Raw genomic sequence first — 20,551 nt, forward strand, 5'->3', positions numbered from 1 at the left:
CCAGGGAAGCCCTATTCCTGATTCTTTATGTTTCTCTGTACATTTTAGAATCAGTTTGTCAATTTCTACCAAAAGAAGTATGCTGGGATTTTGATTGAGATTGCAATAACTCTGTAGGTTAATTTGGGGATAATTGATATCTTTATAATATTGAGGCTTCCAATCTATGAACATTCTTTATTATCTTTAATGTTTGATATTTTTCAATTTACAGACTTTGCACATCTTTGATTAGATTTATTCCTAGGTATCTGATATTTTTAATGTAAAGCGGGAAAGGGTGTCTGAGGGGTTTTTCCCTAATAACACTTCTGACAGCAAATGAGAGGGTTTTTCTCCTCCTGAGATCATTTCTCCAACTCTCTGACACCAACTGGGTGTTCAACAATTCAATTTGATTCTGACACTAACTACCTGGATTAGCACAGACTCCTCAGACTCAGCCCCACAAACTGCCCCCCACTTTGGACTCAGGTTCCAAGGCCCAGGTCCCTGTACCTCTGACCAGCTGGCTAATAATTGAGGTTCCCACGACCCCCTCCTCACATTTGATAATTTGCTAGGATGGCTGGTGGAATTCAGGAAGGCACTTTACTATTACCAGTTCATTAAGATGCAACTTAGGAACAGCCAAATGGAAGAGATGCATAATGCATAGGGCAGGGTATGGGGGAAGGGTGCAGAGCTTCCATGCCCTCCCCAGACGCGTCACCCTCTCAGGACCTTGAGGCGTGCACCAGCCCTGAATCCTATCTCTGAGGAGTTTTTATGGAGGTTTCATTAAGTAGGCACAATTGATTAAATCATTGGTTATTGGTGATTAACTCAATCTCCAGCCCCTCTTCCCACCCCAGAGGTGGGAATGGGGAGGCTGGAAGTTCCAACATTCTTGTCCCTCTGGGGATTCCAAGAGGTTTAAGAGCTCTGTGCCAGGAATAGGGGGCAGGGTGTGGGGTGTACAATGACCAAACGTCTATTTCCCATTGTACCACAGAATCTGTTTTTAAATTTCATTTTCTATTTGTTTGTTGCTGGTATGCAAAAATACAATTTTTTTTATATTGACCTTGAATTGGGGACTTCTAAAATTCACATTTAATCCCAAAAGTTTGTATGTAGATTTTTCTATGTACACAGTCATATTGTCCCAGGCAGTGTTGGCCTCACCATGGTTTTGGGCAAGTCCTGGCAGCCTCCCTTTAGGTGTGGATTTCCCACTAGCTAAGTGGCTGGCTCTGATTTCTAAATCTCTACTCCCCCTCCCCCAAAGCCTGAGCTCAGTTCATTGCTTCTGTCAGCTCCCCACCTCCCCTGTAACCCCTGGATCCTAGGACTCTGCACTGTCCTTCTTTCTCCCCAGGCCCTTCCTGCTGCCTGTGGGAAGAACTTATTCTGGAATTGCTGGGTGGACTCAGGAGGGGCATCCCAGAGTCATGTAGACCATTTGCTAAAGATGCTTTCCAGGAACTTCCCTGGCAGCCCAATGGTTAAGATTCCATGCTTCCACTGCAGGGGGCGAGGGTTCCACTGATCCCTGGTCGGGGAACTAAGATCCCGTATGCTGCGGTGCAGCCAAAAACAAAAAACCAAAAAAAACCAAAAACAAAAAAGATGCTTTCCCCGTGCATTCCTGCAGCAAACGCTGGGCCTTTGGGTGCGGCTGGGGAGCTGGGGCCAGGGATGTTCTGGTGGGGGGAAAGGGAAGTATTAGCCACCTCTTTTGCAACTCTAGGCTGTGTCCCTACACCTCCAGAAGGGTTTACAGAGTGGGGAGGAGAGTGAAACCATCAGCTGAGCTAATCCAGAGATAGAGGGTCTGTCAGGACAGAACTGCAGAACTGAGACTCTTCTGTAGCCAAAGACTACAGGGAGGAGGTCAAGCTTTACCAAGCCATGAAGAGTCTGTGTCGTGGAGAGGTGACGAGGGCCCCAGAAAGAGAAATCAGGCATGACCCCTGCCAGGTGACTCCGAGAGGACAGGAGTTGGGCGTCACTCCCAGACTTGGATCTGCTCACGTTCTGATGTCTGCAGGGACCTGAGCTGAGAGACAGGATGCACGGAGAGGTAACATAGCAAGAGAAACAGCCCCTTTTTCCTGGGAATTCACTCACTTAACACTCCCTAAACTCTGTGCATTATTTTTTATTAACCCCATTCTATAGATGAAGAACACTGAGGCTCAAATCATTAGGTAGCTCGCTCAAAGTCTCCCCAAATTAGTGGAAGACTCCCTGCAACTCACCTGTAACTCAAACAGTTATATTTCATTCCCAAGTCCTTGGTCCTTGGGGCTCCTGCACATGTGGCTTTGCCTGGTGGGAATGTTCGGTAGATTTCCTGAACCTCAAGGTCCCAAAAGGTGGCTGCCATTCCAAGAGGTATGACATGGATTCAAATTGATTCATGCTTGGTGAATGCCTAGTGGAGAGACTTGGCTGTTTGAGCCCCCTGCCTTCCCGAGTGGCACCAGCTGCCTCCCAGATCTGTGACCTGCTCCAAACCTGTGAATGTGACCAGGAAAATTCTCTCTCTGGAGCAGGAAAAAAAAGAGGATGCCACGGCACAGATCTATCCAGTTCTGTAGATCGATGAATGATCCAAGCATTCAATTCAAGGAACAAACATGTCTTGTTGAAACAAACCTAGAAGTGACTTTTCCAGCTGACACAAGAGCCCGAGTGTCCTTAGCACCCATCGCCCCACACAAATGCACTGAGCTATTCTGAGCCACTTCAAATACAATAGCATTCTAGTGGGTACCCCCAACCCTGTCTTCCATGTGGTCCCTGCCCAGGGCTCCCTGAAGGTGAGGCCAGAGCAGCACTTTGGAAGAGTCACTTTGCCTCCTGGGTCTCCAGTCTCCCTCTCTCAGATCTGCATGCCGGTGTCACTCAGAGCTGTTGTTAGAGCTTAATAGGGCCTAAGGCAGACCCAAACCAGCAAGGCGAGGGATGGAGGTTTGACTGCAGGTGATGTTTTGTACAATCAGAGTTCTGAGACCAGAGAGAAGGGGACCCAGAGGGAGGTGGGCTCTCTTTTCCTGGAGAGCTTTTCCCCTAAGATAGCTGCCCCCCACCCCAGCAGTGCCTTAGCTCAGGGCCTTTCCAGAATTAGGGCCGAGCACCTGGGGACCATGAAGGCCCTTTTAGTTTGGTCCCTGATGGGGCAACATGTCTCTGAATCAGCAGCTTGACTTTTTATGAAGTTGTATGTCACATTAACAGTTTTTGTTTTTGAACCATCCTGGGACAAACCCGAGTTGACTGTGATATAAAAGAAAGAAAGAAACAAACAAAAAAAACCCTTTAACGAACAGTTGGATTCAATTTGCTAATTTTGTTTAGGATTTTCATTTATGTTCAGAAGTGAAGTTGGTTCAAATTTTCCTTTCCTTTTACTGTTTTTTTAAAATTTATTTAATTTATTTATTTTTGGCTGTGTTGGGTCTTCGTTGCTGCACGTGGGCTTTCTCTAGTTGTGGCAAGCGGGGGCTACTCTTTGTTGCAGTGCGCGGGCTTCTCATTGCGGCGGCTTCTCTTGTTGCAGAGCACAGGCTCTAGGTGCGTGGGCTTCAGTAGTTGTTGCTCGCAGGCTCTAGAGCACAGGCTCAGTAGCTGTGGCGCACGGGCTTGGTTGCTCCGCAGCATGTGGGATATTCCCAGGCCAGGGCTCGAACCTGTGTCCCCTGCATTGGCAGGCAGATTCTTAACCACTGCGCCACCGGGGGCTTCCTTGTACTATTCTTATCTGGTTTAAGAATCAAGATCATACTTCATAAAATGAGTTTGCCAGCTTTCCTCCCTCTTCCCCACCCCCCTTTTAATTCTTCAACGGTGGAATGTTATTTGTCATGGGCTTTGGATCTTATAAAAACACACCCCCAGGGTCTGCCTCCTCAGCAGGGGACTTGGCGCAGATGAGAAGACAGACACCTCTTTTCCTCCTTTGTAGTCTGTGTTGGCTTATTTATGGGTCTTTTGCTGCTTCTGGGACCGCTCTGCAGGGAGCTAGCCATTTCCCTGAGGGAGTAGGCCTGAGACGTGGGCCAGTGCAGGGGGTTGAAGCGGGGGAGGGAGCCTGGGGCCCCAGCACCCACTGCGGCCACCTGTCCTTCCCGGGTCCAGGCTCCTGTGAAGCGCCCCCTGGAACTCAGTCTGACCCTCCCCACGCAGGCACCATGTTCCGCAAGAAAAAAAAGAAACGCCCTGAGATCTCGGCCCCACAGAATTTCCAGCACCGCGTCCACACCTCCTTCGACCCCAAAGAAGGCAAGTTCGTGGGCCTCCCCCCACAATGGCAGAACATCCTGGACACACTGCGGCGACCCAAGCCCGTGGTGGACCCTTCACGCATCACCCGGGTGCAACTCCAGCCCATGAAGGTGAGGGGGGCATCAGGGATGGCGGAGGGGGAGGATTCAGACCATCCCCCTTCACAGAGGGCTGCTGGCAAGACCACACAGGCACCTGAAGAACCACCTGATTACCAGCTATCAATTAGCCAGGATGTCTTCATTCCCTGCTAATCAGCCTCTCGTTCTCTCTCTGGGTGACCCAGGGAGGAGGATCCTGGGGAGTCCCTCTCCACAGGGTGGTAGGGTTGCCAGATTTAGCAAATAAAAATACAGGATGCCCAATACAATGTGAGTTTCAGATAACAAATAATCTTTAAGTATGTCCCATGCAAAATTTGGACATGTAGCCCCTGTGGGGCTGGGGGCTCTCACAGACCCGGGGGATTAAGTTGTGTGGGTCAGGAGGGGTTGATGCAAGAGCCTGATAGGGCTTGGGGTCAGGGCCCTGTCAGGGTTTGGAGGCCACAAAGCCAGTACGTGTGGAGGAGAGCCCTGGACTGGTGCGTGTCCCCTGGAAGGCCACACACAGACAGAGCTGGAGAATGGCAGCGGGCCCCAGGCAGGGCCTGCAGTCTCTCCAGCTCCCGAAGCTCAGCTGCCCGCACCATCAGGCACGCTGGATTGAACGCCATGGCTACTCACCTGTCTGCCCTGCTAGACTGTGGGCCCGTGAAAATGAGGCTTCTCCCTGTATCCGTCCGCTAGCACAGGCCTGGCCCGCTGTGGGCCCTGGGAAGGGGCTGAAAAATTAAGAATAGATGGATGACACAGCAAGCGAGGTCCCTGGGTGCTCCTCCCCCAGGCCCCCCGGGGAGGCTCTCTGACCTGGTCCCCGCCCAGCGCCCCCTCCCTGCCACGACAGGAGGCTCACCACGCTCTTCCCCCTCCCCTGCAGACAGTGGTGCGGGGCAGCGCGGTGCCCACGGACGGCTACATCTCGGGGCTGCTCAACGATATCCAGAAGTTGTCAGTCATCAGCTCCAACACCCTGCGTGGCCGCAGCCCCACCAGCCGGCGGCGGGCACAGTCCCTGGGGCTGCTAGGGGATGAGCAGTGGGCCGCCGACCCGGACATGTACTTGCAGAGCCCCCAGTCTGAGCGCAGGGACCCCCACGGCCTCTACCTCAGCTGCAACGGGGCCGCACCAGCAGGGCGCAGGCACGTGCCATGGCCCGAGCCACAGAGCCCGCGGGTCTTGCCCAGTGGGCTGGCCACCAAGGCACAGTCCCTGGGCCCCACCGAGTTCCAGGGTGCCCCGCAGCGCCGCCTACAGAGCTCCCCAACCGGCACCTCAGCCTCCACGGCTGCGGGCAGGCGGGGGCCCAAGACTGCCGGGCATGGCTCTGAGGAGGCCCGGCCACAGTCCTGCCTGGTGGGCTCGGCTGCAGGCAGGCCGGGCGGGGAGGGCAGCCCCAGCCCTAAGACCCTGGAGAGCAGCCTGAAGCGCAGGTTGTTCCGAAGCATGTTCCTGTCTGCTCCTGCCGCCGCCCCTCCAAGCAGCAGCAAGCCAGGCCCTCCACCACAGAGCAAGGTAGGTCAGGCCACGGCCCCCGCTGGGGCCACTCTTGACAGGGCAGGGAGCCTGGCCCAGCAGCATCCACTGGGGACACAGGCCCTGCCCGGCCTTCCCCACTTACACGGTCGGGTTGGGGAAAGCATGAGGCAAACAGATCATCAGCTGAGGATTCTACCCTGAACCAGCTGAGCCCTAGTGCTCCAAAGGCTCCACACGTGTGAGTCAGATGTTGCAAGCCAGGTCATTTTCCGGGGGCCTCTGAGGGGCTATGGTACGCCTCAGCTGACATTCCTGCCCTCTGGGGTGTGTCTAGGTGGACCACACGGGGAGGCAGGCACCCCTGAAAAAGCAGAACCTTTAACCACAAGCCCAGACCCTCCCCTGCCCCCAGTACCCAGCGACCCCACCCAGGCCCCAGCAGAGGTAGGTGCTCCAGCCCTAGCGGGCAGGGAGGCGGGGCAGGGTCTCTCTGGCTCCCTTTTCTGATCTTTTTTCTGCCTGGACCCCCAGCTTGTCCCAGTGCTCTCCTGAGGTCATGCACAGCCTCTCTGCCCTGCTTCTCCCATAGGCTTATGTTACCCCTTCTCTAGTGAGGATTCTTCCCTCCCTCCCTCCCTCCCTTCCTTCCTTCCCTTTTTCTAGTAGTTCTTGCTTTGTTTGACATTCCTGTAATTATTTATTCTCATACTGTGTGCCATATGAAAAGCTAGAGGATTGAATTTGCCTGGGTCTGGGAGCAACAGGAGAGCTGACTTTTGGTGTGTGACAGCCTCAAATGCACATATTTTTCTTGTAAGAAAGGAAACAGTGAAGGGAGCCCTAATGGTGACATTTTTTAGCAGACAGAGGAGAACATTTTTGCTTCTTACGTGCCCTATGACATCCTGTCCGTGGTGACAGTAACATCCTTTCCCATTTGGCAGATGAGAAGACTGACTCAGAGAGCGTGGGACAACCCCCTGGTGTCACGAACGAGTCAGCCAAAGGTGGGAGGGAAGGCTTTTCCATGAAGGCATCTTTTAGCTCCTCCCTGAGGGTCAGGCAGAAATGAGCTTAGGCTGCAGCACAAGGGTTGTTAAGTCTCACCTAAGAAACCGCCACCGACAGCAGCATGAGTAATGGAGTCCCCCCTCCCGGGATGGCGTCAGTGTGTCCAGCCCAATCGTGGAGGGGCGGTGGGGGGTTGAGGGGTGTCCTGGACCCTCAACCCCATATAAGTCACTGCCAGCCCAAGGCACCCAGGGAAGGTTCTGGGCTTTGTGCCCTCCAGTCCCCACTGGGACAAAGGACGGTAGGCTGGGATCCCCTGTGGGGCGGGGGCTTTAGGGAGGAACAGATGAGACGTGGCTTGATATGCCCGTGAGAAAACATGAGTGCCTGTGAGCCGAGAGGTCTCTGGAAGGCTGTACCCCTGGGGAGACATTCCCCAGAAAACTAAGGTGGGAGCAGGACAGTGCACCCTGCCAGGAAGTGCACTTCGAGAGTCCTGCTAGGGTGGGGGGTGGTTTCAGGGATTTGGAGAAAGGGGGTGTCAGAACTGGTATGCATGGTCCTGGGCTCCTGCCAGCACCCCACAGCAGGGGGCAGGCCAACCGCCCCTATCCCTGCGCACCCACAAAGCACCTACTGTGGGCCACTGCTGTGGGCTGTACGAGGTCTCCCCTGCAGCTGAGGAGGCAGGTGGTGCTCATCCGGGGCTCAGAAACACCACAGTTCCAAATCCCGGGGAGTGGTTTCCTTCTTGGCCCCCTGGGCACACCTTTCTAGATGGATGTTCTCAAGCCAGGCCTCTGAAAGGCGGGGCTGAGACTACCCCACAACCGCTCTGGGCCAGGGCTTCTCAACCCTGTACTATTGACGTTTGGATCAGATAATCCTTTGTTGCAGGGGCTCTTCTGAGTGTTGAAGGCTATTTAGAAGCATCTCTGGCCTCTACGCACTAGATGCTAGTAGCACCCCTCAGATGGGACAACCCCAAATCCCTACAGACATTGCCAAATGTTCCTTGAGGGAAAAAGAAATCACCCCCAGTTGAGAACCACTACTCTCAGCAAATTACCGTATGGTTGGGAAGCATTCAGTTTCCTCCTCCTCCCCCAAGGCCTGGGCCCTGGGAACCCAGACCAAGCCAGCAGCCAGCCCTCCGCACTCAGCACATCCCAGAGGTTGGCTCTGGACACTCACAGCAACTCCTAAAGCAGCAGTCCATGCACTAGTGCCCTGGGAGGGCAGGCCACCAATAGCCACAGCGTGCCAGGCATGGCTGCAGGAGGGTCTGTGACCCTAGAGCTCTTGTACTCAGCCCCAGGCAGCTTGGCCTGCACTGACTCGCTTTGGCTAAAGAGCAAAAGGAGACCTCAAGTGGGGACAGAGAGGCCAAAGAGGTAAGACAGTTAGGACCTTGGGAGATTTAAAAGTGGTCCCACTTAGCGGCAGAAAGGCCACATCAGAAAGACCTCAACAATCAGCAAACCTTGGTTAAGCACCTACTGTGTACCATGTACTCGGTTACATGCCAGGGATCCCCAACAGGACCACTGCATAGGGATCAGAGGTTAAGCTGACCAGGGCTGAAGTCTGGCCTTGTCCCTTACTGCTTAGTGACTCTAGGCAAGTTACTTAACCTCTCTGAGCCTGTTTCCTCATCTACCAATGTAGATAATAATATTACCCATGGGCTAATAAAACAGTCCACAGGGCTATGAGAATTAAATGAGATAATGCATTTAAGGCCCTTGTCAAAGTGGTAAGCCCTCAATAAAATGGCTTTAGTATTTCTTAAATATTATGAAATGGCCTCTGCCTGGGCGGCACTAACAGAACAGAACAGCCTCCTGAGCCCACAGCTGGAGAGCCTGGCCCTGTCTTCTTAGCCTGGGAAGGGAACATGAGGCATCATTGTAACTCCATGTACAACTCTTCTTTCTAGTGACTTCCTGCCCAAGAAGAGGCCTCAGTCACACAAGTAACTCCAGAATTAATCCAGAGCCCCTAACAATTAATTCCACCTTTTGTCCCCCTTTCCCTTTCTTGGAGTGGTTTAACACATTTCATCTGGTCCTTTCTTGTGGTTACGTTAAGTAAAATCTCCCTCCTTGTGGAGACAGGCAGCAAGGCCCACAAAGGGACACTTGGGACCAGGCCATGCTGAGGTGAAGACCAAGCCTGGCCCGACCACCCCCGTGTCCTGTGTCCCATGTCCCAGGCCACGTCAGTGCTGCCCCCCCCCCCCAGACCCGTCTGCTGCTTCCATCCACCTGCTGCAGCCTCGGCCCCTGAGCTCAGCCAGCACCTGCGTCAGGGTCTCCACGGGGGCCTCGACAGCCAGGGGGAAGCGAACCCACCTCCTCAGCCCCTCTCCCTGACTTGTCCCCACCCTCCCCGTGTCCACTCGTCCTCAGAGCAGAGAGCTCATGCGGGAGGCCGGGAGGCCAGAAGGAGAGGGAAACTGTTTTACCGTCTTCCTTAGAAATCCAGAGTGGAGAGAGGTCAAGGGCCGTGAGAGCAATCTCAAGAGCAGCTTTAGGAGCTTTTCGGATCCCCAGTCTCTGCCCAGCCCCACACAGATGCTCAGAGAGCACATTTTCTGTGTTAGGTCCCTGCCTCGCAGGCCAGCGGGCAGGCTTTTCACAGAGCCTTGGAGGCTGCTACCAGGTGACATCTCATGGTCCTTCTGCCCTGGTTGTGGCCTCACAGCCTTGGTGGTGGCCGTGCTCCCTCCACCCCGAGTCCCAGCCCTCCCACAGGCTCCCCAGGGCCATGGAATTGCAGAGCTGCTCAAATTGTGGTCCAAGGTTCCTCCCACATCCAAAGCCAGGGGCCTTGTTAAAATGCGGAGTCCCTGCTCTAGGGACCTGCTGAAGCCGTTTCCAAGGCCAGGGAATCTGCATTGTATCCAGCTCCCCAGATCACTGTGCCTTCACAGAGGAGACAGGGGCTCAGAGAGGGGTAATGGCCTAAGATTTATCACAAGTCAGAGCGGAGCAGGACTGGAACCCAGGTCCTGACCCCCCAGTCTGGAGTTCCCACTGCTCCGCCACGAAAGAGTAGGGAAAGGGCGGTGAAGTTGGGTGCTGGTGCTGGCGGGGACAATCCATTTACTGCACAGATGTGCTTCCCGGGCAGGGATGGAGTAGTCTCGGCAGTCCCGGGAGGTTTTCCTGGCTCCTTCACCTCGAGGGCTGAGCACGAGCCAGGCACGGCCTGGCAGAGGCTGGAGCACGCTCAGTGGTCCTGCGGGGCTGGGGGTGGCAGAGCCCGCCACAGCATGGCTCTCTGCCAGAAGAGGCACAGTGCACATGCCCTATCCTAGGCAAGGCCAGGGACTGGGATGAGGACCCCGAAGTCTAGGGGGTAAGGGGTGCTGAAGAGGTTGAAAAGGCTCTGGCTGAGCCTGGTAGCGCCCAAGGCCCAGATTCAAGCAGCCCAGCCCAAGCTGAATGCTTGAGTAGAATCCCTGGAAGCTGATTCAGTTTTGAGGTTGAGGACCAGCACCCTCTGGGCACCTAGACAACCGCCTATGAGATGGGCTCTGAGATGTTCCAGGAAGGCCTCTCTCGAGCTCCTCAGGTGTCCCCCGTTAGGTCGCATATGGCCCTCTCCAGGTGGCCCTTTTAAACATACACAGTCCCTGGGGAGGGTCCTGCTGCACTTCACCAGCCCCTTGGGGAAACCCAGGGATGGGACCCTTCCCTGCTTGGGCTGCCCGGAGGGCTGGGCCTGAGCAAGACTCACTGGGGGCCAAGCCTGCTGCTCAGTTCCACCTTCCCTCCCTCCCTCCCTCCCTCCCTGCCAGAGACCAGAAAGATAAGGCCCCCTGCCTTCTCTTCCTTCTTGGGGGTCATCAGCCAGGAGTTCCATGTGGCTAGTGGAGGAGCTGCTCTGGGGAGCCCTGAGGAAACCCCCTCACCCCTGGCCCCAAGGCTTGGGTTTGGCTGGACCTACCTTCCTGATTCCAGATCTGTCTAGCACCAGATCCCCAGCCCAGGAGACACCTGAGGACCTCCCAAGATGGTAACATGGCTCTGTGGTCCTCTGCTGGGGACCTAATCTCACTGCACAGACACGCAGACTCCCCGTTGTCAGGAACAAGCAGGACTCTCAGACGGCAGCCCTGTGCCCTGGCTTCCCCGCCCCGTCCTGGGAGTCGGTCACAGCTGCCTCGCGGCAGCCCCCACCCCTAGGCCCAGGGCCTCTTCTGCCCGCATGGGCCCTTGGGTAGGGTAGCCACGGTTGTGAACGCCTCTGACCCAGCTTGCCTCCTGGTGGCCTCCCTGGGGTCTGGCTGTCAGTCACCCGAGGAAGAAATCCCGGCCCAGGACACCCCAGGGACTCGGCTTTGTCTTCGCAGGAAGGACAGTGTGGATATAAAGAGCTGTTGTTGTGTCTGCTCACCTGGGAACACTGGGGGTTGACCTCTCAAGCAGGACTATGGTTTGGCTTCAGCTCCATTGGAAGATCTTTGCTTGTGGCACCTCCCACATTAGTCTGATACCTAGCCCGGCTCTGCCCAACCCTGTCAGTGTCCAGAGGTCGCGGCAGCCACCCCCTGCCTCTGGGAAGGGTACTCCAGATGCTCCCACAGCCAAACCCCTTTCTGTTTCTTCCTTTCTCCTTGCAGCCCAACTCCTCTTGCAGACCACTGCAGAAAGACCGCCCCCCAAGCCTGGTGGCCAAGGCCCAGTCCTTGCCCTCAGACCAGCCCGTGGGGACCTTCAGCCCTCTGGCCACCTCGGATACCAGCAGCCCCCAGAAGTCCCTCCGCACAGCCCCAGCTGCCGGCCCTCCTCCAGGACGGTCTTCCCCGGCAGGCTCCCCCCGCAACCGGCACGCCCAGATCAGCACCAGCAACCTGTACCTGCCCCAGGACCCCGCAGTGGCCAAGGGTGCCCTGGCTGGTGAGGAAACGGGCGTTGTGACACATGAGCAGTTCAAGGCTGCACTCAGGATGGTGGTGGACCAGGGTGACCCCCGGCTACTGCTGGACAGCTACATGAAGATCGGCGAGGGCTCCACGGGCATCGTCTGCCTGGCCCGGGAGAAGCACTCGGGCCGCCAGGTGGCCGTCAAGATGATGGACCTCAGGAAGCAGCAGCGCAGGGAGCTGCTCTTCAATGAGGTGGGAGGAGAGGGCGTGGCGGGGCATTTGGGATGGGCAGTGATGGCAGAGGCAGGCTGGACGTCTGCAAGGAGGGGCAGTGGGGAGGGTGCCCGGCACTCAGGCGTCCCCTCCTGCCCCCAGGTGGTGATCATGCGGGACTACCAGCACCTCAACGTGGTGGAGATGTACAAGAGCTACCTGGTGGGCGAGGAGCTGTGGGTGCTTATGGAGTTCCTGCAGGGCGGGGCCCTCACGGACATCATCTCCCAAGTCAGGTGGGCAGCTGGGAGGGCTGGGACCCAGCGCTGGCTGCTCCCGCCACTGCCCTGGCAGGGATATTAGGCAGCCTCAGGCCCGGATGATTGGGGTGCCCATCACGTGGTCCTGAGCCGCCCTGCCCACCCCCATCTGTTCGGGTTAACAGACCCAGGGGTCTCAGGGCAGTGGGGAAGACACAAGGTCTCCAGCCTAGGCCCAGGCCCGTTTCCACCAGGGCTGTGGCCTGACTGGGCTCCCGCACACATCGTCCAGGAGCTGTGGGGCCCCTACCAGGGGCACCTACTCTGCCCAGCCCGTCTGCCCTGCAGCCCCACCAAAGCTAACATGCTCTTCCGCTGGTGGCCCTGACTTCCCCGTCCAGGCTGAATGAGGAGCAGATCGCCACCGTGTGCGAGGCCGTGCTGCAGGCCCTGGCTTACCTGCACGCCCAGGGTGTCATCCACCGGGACATCAAGAGCGACTCCATCCTGCTGACCCTCGACGGCAGGGTAGGGCCCTTCCCACCCTGGCACACCCACGACCCCACTTCACGGCTCCTCCTCCCTAGTTCGCCATCACTCCCCTTTCTCCCTCTCACCCCAACCCCAGGTGAAACTCTCGGACTTCGGATTCTGTGCACAGATCAGCAAAGATGTCCCTAAGAGGAAGTCCCTGGTGGGAACCCCCTACTGGATGGCTCCCGAAGTGATCTCCAGGTGTCTGTATGCGACTGAGGTAACGGCTCCCTCCATCACCCAGTCCTCCCAGAAGAGGCTTGGGAACACACAGCTCTTCTACTTGTGGTCTTCTCCAGAGACCCCACCCCGAATAGCCCCGTTTGTCGGGTTCCCACTAAGTCAATACCCTACGCCAACGTCCACTGCCCCCTTCCCACTCTTGGTTGGATCTTCTCTGGCCTGTGACTTGGCTGCCACAAACTGGTCCCCAAAAGGCTCTCCCCCAAGCACAAGGGCAGGTTGGGGTATGGCCAGGCTTCCCCATGTGTGGTGGCCTTTCTAAGAGAGTGGCTGACAGCTGTGTCCCTGCAGTCAGTGGTCACTCACGCAGGTAGTAACTGACCACAGGGAAGGTGACCAGGAAGGAGGCCGACTCACCAGGGAAACCTGGGACCAGCTGCTCCCCTCCCCCTGCAGCATGTTGCTACCAAGGGGCCAGACTCTGGCCAGTGGAGTCAGGGACATTCTCCTCCTGCAGGTGGATATCTGGTCTCTGGGCATCATGGTGATTGAGATGGTAGATGGAGAGCCACCCTACTTCAGTGACTCCCCAGTGCAAGCCATGAAGAGGCTCCGGGACAGCCCCCCACCCAAGCTGAGGAACTCTCACAAGGTCAGTCGGTACACAGGGTGTGACCCTGCGGGCCCCATTCTTCCTGAGGCTTCAAGGATCAGAGTCTGGGCTGTCAGGCCCAGCCTCTCCCTCCCACAGAAACCAGAGGTCCCGGGGTCCCGGAAGAGGCTCGTCTTTCTCCACACAAGTTCCGCACCTTGGTGTGGAGCCTAGTCACAAACTCCCATGGTCACTCCAACAAGTTTCCACCTGCAGATAACTGACAGGAGCCCGAAAGAAGGGAAAGCAAGGCCGGCGGGAGTCCCTGATGCCCTGGGAAAGAATCTAGAGAAGTTAACTGAGCAGTAACGCCTCTACCCCATCTGTCAGGGAAGGCATACCAAGGCACAGTGTCCAGTCCATCACAGAGAATTAGCTTGCCCTCCATCAATGTACATCCTAACCACATCTGAGCCAGCTTTTCCCTTAAAACCTGTGTGTGTGTGTGTGTGCGCGCGTGTGTGCGTGTGTGCGCGCGCGCCCAAACCCACAGTCCTTACCTGTGGGCACGCCCTGCTGGCAGCCAGCTCAGCACAGGGCTGCAGAATGGCACTGCCATCTGGTGGCCAGAGTGAGAAATGTCCCAGAGGGTTGAAGCTCAGTCTCTAAATGCAAAATAGTTCTGTAGCCCTGCTGGATGCGAGGAGAGACAGGAAACACTTTCTAAGACAGCTGGTCCTTGGAACCCACACTCCTGACCCCCTAGACTAGCAGATATTTCTAATTGGCTAATTCCCCAGAGGATGAAGCCTTCCGTTACAGCCTAAGACTCAGCCTTATCCCAAAATATTGACTAAAACTGAACCAGGGTAAGCCCTTGACTTAGACTCTAAGGCTTAGAGAAATAAAGGAATCTTCCTTTTTCAGGTCCCACTTTGTTCTTTTCTATTTTTCAAAACACTCCTTCCTCCCTGACCTCTTTTTTTATCTTCACTAAAGCCCTATGTAGCAGACAGGGAAAGCACATGTTATCATTAGCCCATTTTACAGATGACAAAGCTGAGCTCTAGAGAAAAGTACAACTTACTGGAGGTTAGGGATAGACCCAGGACTGGATCACTGGGTACCAATCCCGTGCCCCTTTTCACAGAGCCTGAACACTGAGAGCCCTGAGAAGCAGCGTGGTGCATGGGCTGTATTTGGAGCCCAGCTCCCCAACTCTCCTGGTATCCTAATTCCATGGCTCACCAGCACCCCCTATAGGTGAACTGGCCACCTTTCCCGGACTGATGCTGACTTTCTTTACCTACCTGATAGTCCAGAAAGTACTGAGCCTGGGAGGAAACAGGAAGTAAGAAACGAGAATTTAAGACTTTCAAATGACAGTGGGGCCAGGCAGATTGGGTCACCCCAAAGTGGCTGCAAACTGTGGCTTCCTCTCACTGCCCTGCCTCCACAGGTCTCCCCAGTGCTGCGAGACTTCCTGGAACAGATGCTGGTGCGAGACCCCCAGGAGAGAGCCACGGCCCAGGAGCTCCTGGACCACCCCTTCCTGCTGCAGACGGGGCTGCCCGAGTGCCTGGTGCCCCTGATCCAGCTCTACCGCAAGCAGACCTCCACCTGCTGAGCCCAGCCTGAGTGCGCCTGCCACCTGTGCCCACAGGCAGGGGACACTGGGCCACCAACTTGCCAACAGGGCCTGGCTGCCTGCCTCATTCTCTCAGTATTCTCTCCAAAGATTGAATGTGAAGCCCCGACCCTGCCCTCCTGCCCCTCAGCCCACTGGGCCAGGCCGGACCTGCCCCTCAGTCACTTTCCCTCCCAAGAGTCCCCAGTTGCCTTTGGGATGAGGAGACCCCTTCTGCAGGATGACCCTTGGTTATTTGCACAGGGATATTTCTATGAAACATGGAGACCAGTGCTTCTGGCCGCTGTGGCCAACACAGCAGAAAAGGCTGCTGCGTTTTTTTTTTTTTTTAAAGTAGTAGTACACGAGCATCCCAGGTCACGCAAGAGGCAGACTGCCTGTCTTCATCAGGATGCTTGCGGTTCTCAGCTCCAATTCCAAATCCTGGGGTCTGGAAGGTGTTTATTGCCTGACTCCATCTTCCTCCCTGGTGTCTGACTTCCTGAAGGCACAGTCCCACCTGCACCTGCTTCCCGACCCACCTGAGCTGACAACACACTCCCTGCACAGCCCGAGCCCAACTGTGAGCAGCCTGCTCAGAGGCTGTGAGGGGGAGGGGAACTTTCTGGGTGAAAGAGGAAGAAGGCGGCTGGTGGTAAAGTGGTCTCACTTTACAGGATGCGTGTGCGCGCACACGTGTGTGTGTGTGTGTGTGTGTGTGGTGTGGAGGAAGGTCACCCACGACTGTCTTCAGTTAGGCTTCTCCATCTTCTCTTCCACTAAACTCTGCTCTGAAGGTGACCTGCTTCCTTGGCCCGGTTTCCCACCTCTTAAGTCCCGGGGTTCTACCCGACCAGTGAAGAGGTCTGTATTGAGTCGAACACATCTGGGGGCCTGGCCGGTTTCCGAGTTTCTCCTGTACTGTGGAATCTGAGAGTCAGGGACCAGAATGGTGAGGGAACAAACTTGTTTTACCTGTGAGCTTCATCTCAACAACCAGGTCATCGGGGACCCGCTCTTCTTTTGTGTGCTTGGGGGACCTGTTCTTTTCAAAATCCTGGTCTGGGGGAGGTGAACCAGCTCCCGATTCTATCATGTCACTGGAATGGGTACCCCATTTGTGCGAACCACCTGCCCCTAGCTGCCTCCTCAGACACCTGTCTCCTTGTCCCCCTCCCCTCTCCACCTTCAGGGCTGTTGTGAGATAGGGAATCCCAGGGAAGAACTCCAGGTGTCTGGACCCTATCTAGATAACATTTTTAGATTCCTCTATCCCTAGTGGCCTGCTTTGGGGCAAAAAAAAAAAAAAAGACTTTTTTTAAGGGTCAGAGTTTTAAAAACAAAAGCATTGTCCCTTTTGTGAATTGTTTGCACTTGTGCCTGTTTTAAATTAAACGGAGTGTTCAAAACCTCTGGCCTTCCTGTTGTCCCTGGGAGTGGAGCCAGGCTGTTTTCAAACTGGACACGCTGTAGTGGGTGTCCAGGGTGGCCCTCCCTCTTCCCTGCTGTGAGACCCCCGACGGTCATTCTGATCCGCAGAAAAATCCTACTCCCTGGTGGCATGTGGGCCTGAAATGAGGGCAGAGAAGAAGGGAAACAGGAAGTGAAAGGCCTTCGGGACTGAAAGAGCTGAGAAATAGACAGGGCTCCTTCCCAGGGCAGAAGAACCCAACCCAGAAAGCCAGGGCCAGGGGCTGTGCTTGCTGGCACCACAGGGGCTCTGGGGCAGCCACCAGGGCTGATGACCACTTTCTGCAGCAGCATCTCCCTCCCCCCGTTTGCTCCCCCCTCACCTCCCCGGAAAGTCAGAGGCTGCTCTCCTCACACTGTCCATAGGAAGTGGCCTGGAACTGCTTCCAGTGAGAAAGCAGTCTCTGCTTCGGTTCTCAGAACAGAGGGCGACCGTGAGGAGCTGTGAAAGAGCGCAACTGGAAACCAAGAGACCTGGGTCTTTAAACTTCCAGCTCTGACACTGATTCCAGCACTTACTTCCTGAGGTCTCATTCTACCCCCTCTGTCAGGGTCACTGAAACCTTCTACCCAGGAGTCCTGCAGACCTCCTCCCCACAGCTCCCCACCTAGACAGCTGCCCTGGTCTAAGGGCCCCTGTCCCACCAGCTCAGCCTGAAGCAGCACCTGAGTCTTACCTCCAGGAAGCAGCCACAGTGGGCTGGGCAGGGATGGAGGCTGAGGGAAGGCGGAACCTTCCACCTCCCAACCAAAGCCCACGGTCAGGAGTGATTGGCAAGGCAAAAAGAGGCCAGTTCTTGCAACTGAATAACACTGGATTTATTAACTATTCTTTTGAGCTCTAAGAGTCCTTCCACTGCACAGTGTCATTCCAAAAGCATGTGCGTATGTCATTTAGCCTCACACAGAGACCGGTTCTGAGCTTGACCCGAGAGTACCAGCTCCAGTGGCACAGGTGACTTCACAATGATGAAAGCAACAAGAATTGGAAAAAAAAATGTTTAGAAAAGTCTCTTCTAAACCAGATTGAGCTCGAGGGGACCCCAGCCTCAATGCCTTGGGGCTGACAATAAGAGGAAGTTCAGGATAGTGAAATGTGGTGAAACATCTAAGTTCTGCACAGAGCTGGGCCTGGTAAGAAATCTGCAAGAACAGCAAGGCAGTCAAACACACAATTCAGTTCAGACAGGAAAGATCTGCTGTGGTTTTTTTAGAAACATCACTTTCAACCACCAAACCCTTGGCAGTTCCAGAGAGGAGCCCTCATGGTTGTTTATCCAATAAAGAGGGCCCAAGGTGACGTTCGACCAGAAAGCCCCATGTCAGCAACACTTGAAACATGACAGCACCTTCAACACAACGTGCAACCCAGACCCATGTCTTCAATGTGGTATTTTGAAGAAGCCAAAATACTTGTATTCTTACACCATTAAAATTAAACCATAAAAATTAAACACAGTTGGAAAAGGATAAGTGAGCAAGCAAGGATCAGAAAAAAAGGAGTTTGCACTTGGGGCGTCCAATTACCACCCATCCCACCCCAGATCCTCTCCTTCTGGCTTTTCGGGCGTTTTTCAGAACTTTTCAGTTCAGCCGCCACCCAGACAGTGGGACTGAGGAGAGGCAGATATTTGGGGAGAGAAAAATGGGGGAAGGGCAAAACACCCCAGAAACGAAAGCAAATCGCACCAGAAAAAACCATAATGCATATGTTTTGCATAATGCATAATCAGCAGGTCTCAAGGTTCAGAAATCATAAGGGATGGGTTGGAAGCTCCAGTTTCTCAGAAGACAGCAGGAGCTCTCTATATGGAGCCTTAACCTGGAAGATCTTGGTGTCCTAAGTAAAGGGTCTGGCCTCCTGCTACTCTAAATGCGAGTTTTTTGTTCATTTTCCCTCACTTCACTGCGGTGAAATGACTTCAAGTATCCGGATTTAATACACTACAAGAGGAAGAGGATTCCATGGGTAAGTGCACAGGGAGGGAGAAGTACACAGCGGCGGCTCCAAATAAAACCATAAGGCTGAACTCCGAGCCTGGGCGCAGCGAGAGCGTAACTTTGCCACCAGGGGGCACCAGAGATCACGTCCAGTGTCTGGGCCCTCGCGGCCTCGCGGACCCTGGAGCGGTGGAAGCATTGGGGAGGTGTCTGACACTTACACGAGGCCGGCCCCTGATCACCCATCCCTCACCCCAGGCCCAATTTCTCATCACAGGTCATTCTCGCTCTGGGCAGTTCCCTTAGAGTTATTGGTGAGAAACCTTCCGTTCTGCAAAGATGAATAGATCGACGTCTTGAAAAGACCCCACGGCCGGCAGCTGAGAGGCTGCACGCTCAACCTTCGGGGTTCACAAAAAACTCCCCACGTGCCGACACCCCACGGGCTGGGCACACAGGTTCGTGTGCTGGCGCTTCAGCAGGATCCCAGGGCACTCGATTCGCCAGACCTTCCAGACCCCTCTCGCTAGGCCGGCACAAAGATGAGAGCGGGGCCGGGGAGGGATGGGGACGAAGGGCCAGGCTAGGAAAAGGCCTTTAACCACCTCTCCGCAGTTGCCTCTGCCTCACTAATCTGCCCAGTACTGAAGCTGAGCCGGGCCTGCGTCCCACGCTTTGGGGCAGACGCAGGGGTCCTTGGTCTCCAGCTCTAGCATCCATCATCCACCCTGCCCTCCATTAACGGCCCAGAGAGAAGCAGGAACCGTTTAACAGCCCTCTTCCAGCTCTCAAAGGAGTTTGATATAATTTAAACCCGGACCTGCGGCTCGTGTGGGCTTCAGACTCCCGCGCGCCGCCGCCTTTAACGTGGCAAACACTTCAGTCAATTATCCCCCTCGCGGAGCTTCTATTTAAAGAGACATTGTCAGGTTCTTAAGCCTCGGATCAGACCCGCTGCTTTCTGCTTCACATACAAAGACTCAAAACACGAGTTCTTTGAGGATTGGAAGAAATACAATTAATCAAAGCCTTCGCAACCGTTCCCCCCTGCGGGAGCACCCACGTGCAAGACCGGGAGCTGCGAGGCGGTGGGGGCAGGGGAAGTGAAAAGTCCTTTCCATTTCAGGCCTCTGAGAGTGAGAGGAAATAGGCTCAAGCGCCCAGAGCTGGGCTGGGCAAGGGGGGCGAGGGGGGCGCGTGAGCGGGGTTGGGGGAATGACCCCACATTGCCGATGAAGTTGAATCTTGGGTCTGCCTCCGGCTGAGGCAGAAGGAGCTGGAATTACCCAGAAGCTGGTTCAAGGGACAACTAGCATTCCTCCCACCCCCAAACTATGCTTTCAATGTCTTGAGGCAGGAGTTTCTCCCCCCAAAAATTTAACCTCCAGACTCCTTCCCTCCCGTTCAGAAAGGCTCCGAGGCCCATCTCCAGGCTCCCCTTCTCCTTCACTCCAACACAAGGGGAAGGGATACTTAGGTCATGTGGGGCATTACTGTTAGCGTCACTGGGGTAGAGGGGCAGGGGTTGGGGGTTGGGGGAGGGGGAGGGGGGTAGGGAGACAAGGCCTTTGTTCTACAGGACAACTCTTCTGCCTGCCTGGCTGACTAGGGTGTGGGAAAACCCGGCAAGGGGAAGGAAACCCGGCAGGAGCCTGAAAGACGCAGGAGTGCGCCTTAGCGCTCAGGGAAGGGGGTCCAGCTGGAAAGCTGTAGCCTATGGATCCAGTCTTCTACTCCTCGCTTCCATGACAGAAATGGCGGGCCTTTAGAAAAGGTGAGAGACTCGGGCAGGGAATACCAACAAGCACAAAAAAGAAATAAGATAGGGGTCCGTTTCGGAGAGAGGGCTGAGGGAGGTCTCACCTTGGCAGTAGGGACAGGTGCTAGGATCTGGGGGTGGGAAACTGCCAGGAAAGTGAGGGACCTGGGAAAAAGAAACCCCGGTGGAGCAGACAGGGGAAGGTGGGGGGAGCAGGGCTCGGCCTCGAGGCTGT

General features: G+C 55.3%; 1 protein-coding gene across 2 annotated transcripts; it reads left to right on the top strand.

The window, feature by feature from the left end:
• The first annotated feature begins 4,178 nt into the window (after window positions 1-4,178).
• PAK6 (p21 (RAC1) activated kinase 6) lies at window positions 4,179-15,146 on the top strand. 2 transcript variants are annotated; one of them, XM_060098291.1, is made up of 8 exons: window positions 4,179-4,382; window positions 5,251-5,886; window positions 11,492-11,989; window positions 12,113-12,246; window positions 12,612-12,738; window positions 12,839-12,964; window positions 13,445-13,579; window positions 14,979-15,146. In XM_060098291.1, the coding sequence occupies exons 1-8, from the start codon at window positions 4,179-4,181 to the stop codon at window positions 15,144-15,146; spliced, it is 2,028 nt and encodes a 675-aa protein (XP_059954274.1). The 2 variants fall into 2 exon arrangements, with proteins under 2 accessions (XP_059954274.1, XP_059954275.1); XM_060098292.1 differs by lacking the exon at window positions 13,445-13,579.
• The last annotated feature ends 5,405 nt before the right edge of the window (window positions 15,147-20,551 follow it).

The sequence above is a fragment of the Mesoplodon densirostris genome, chromosome 4 (assembly GCF_025265405.1).
Source record: "Mesoplodon densirostris isolate mMesDen1 chromosome 4, mMesDen1 primary haplotype, whole genome shotgun sequence".
Lineage (NCBI taxonomy): Eukaryota > Metazoa > Chordata > Mammalia > Artiodactyla > Ziphiidae > Mesoplodon > Mesoplodon densirostris.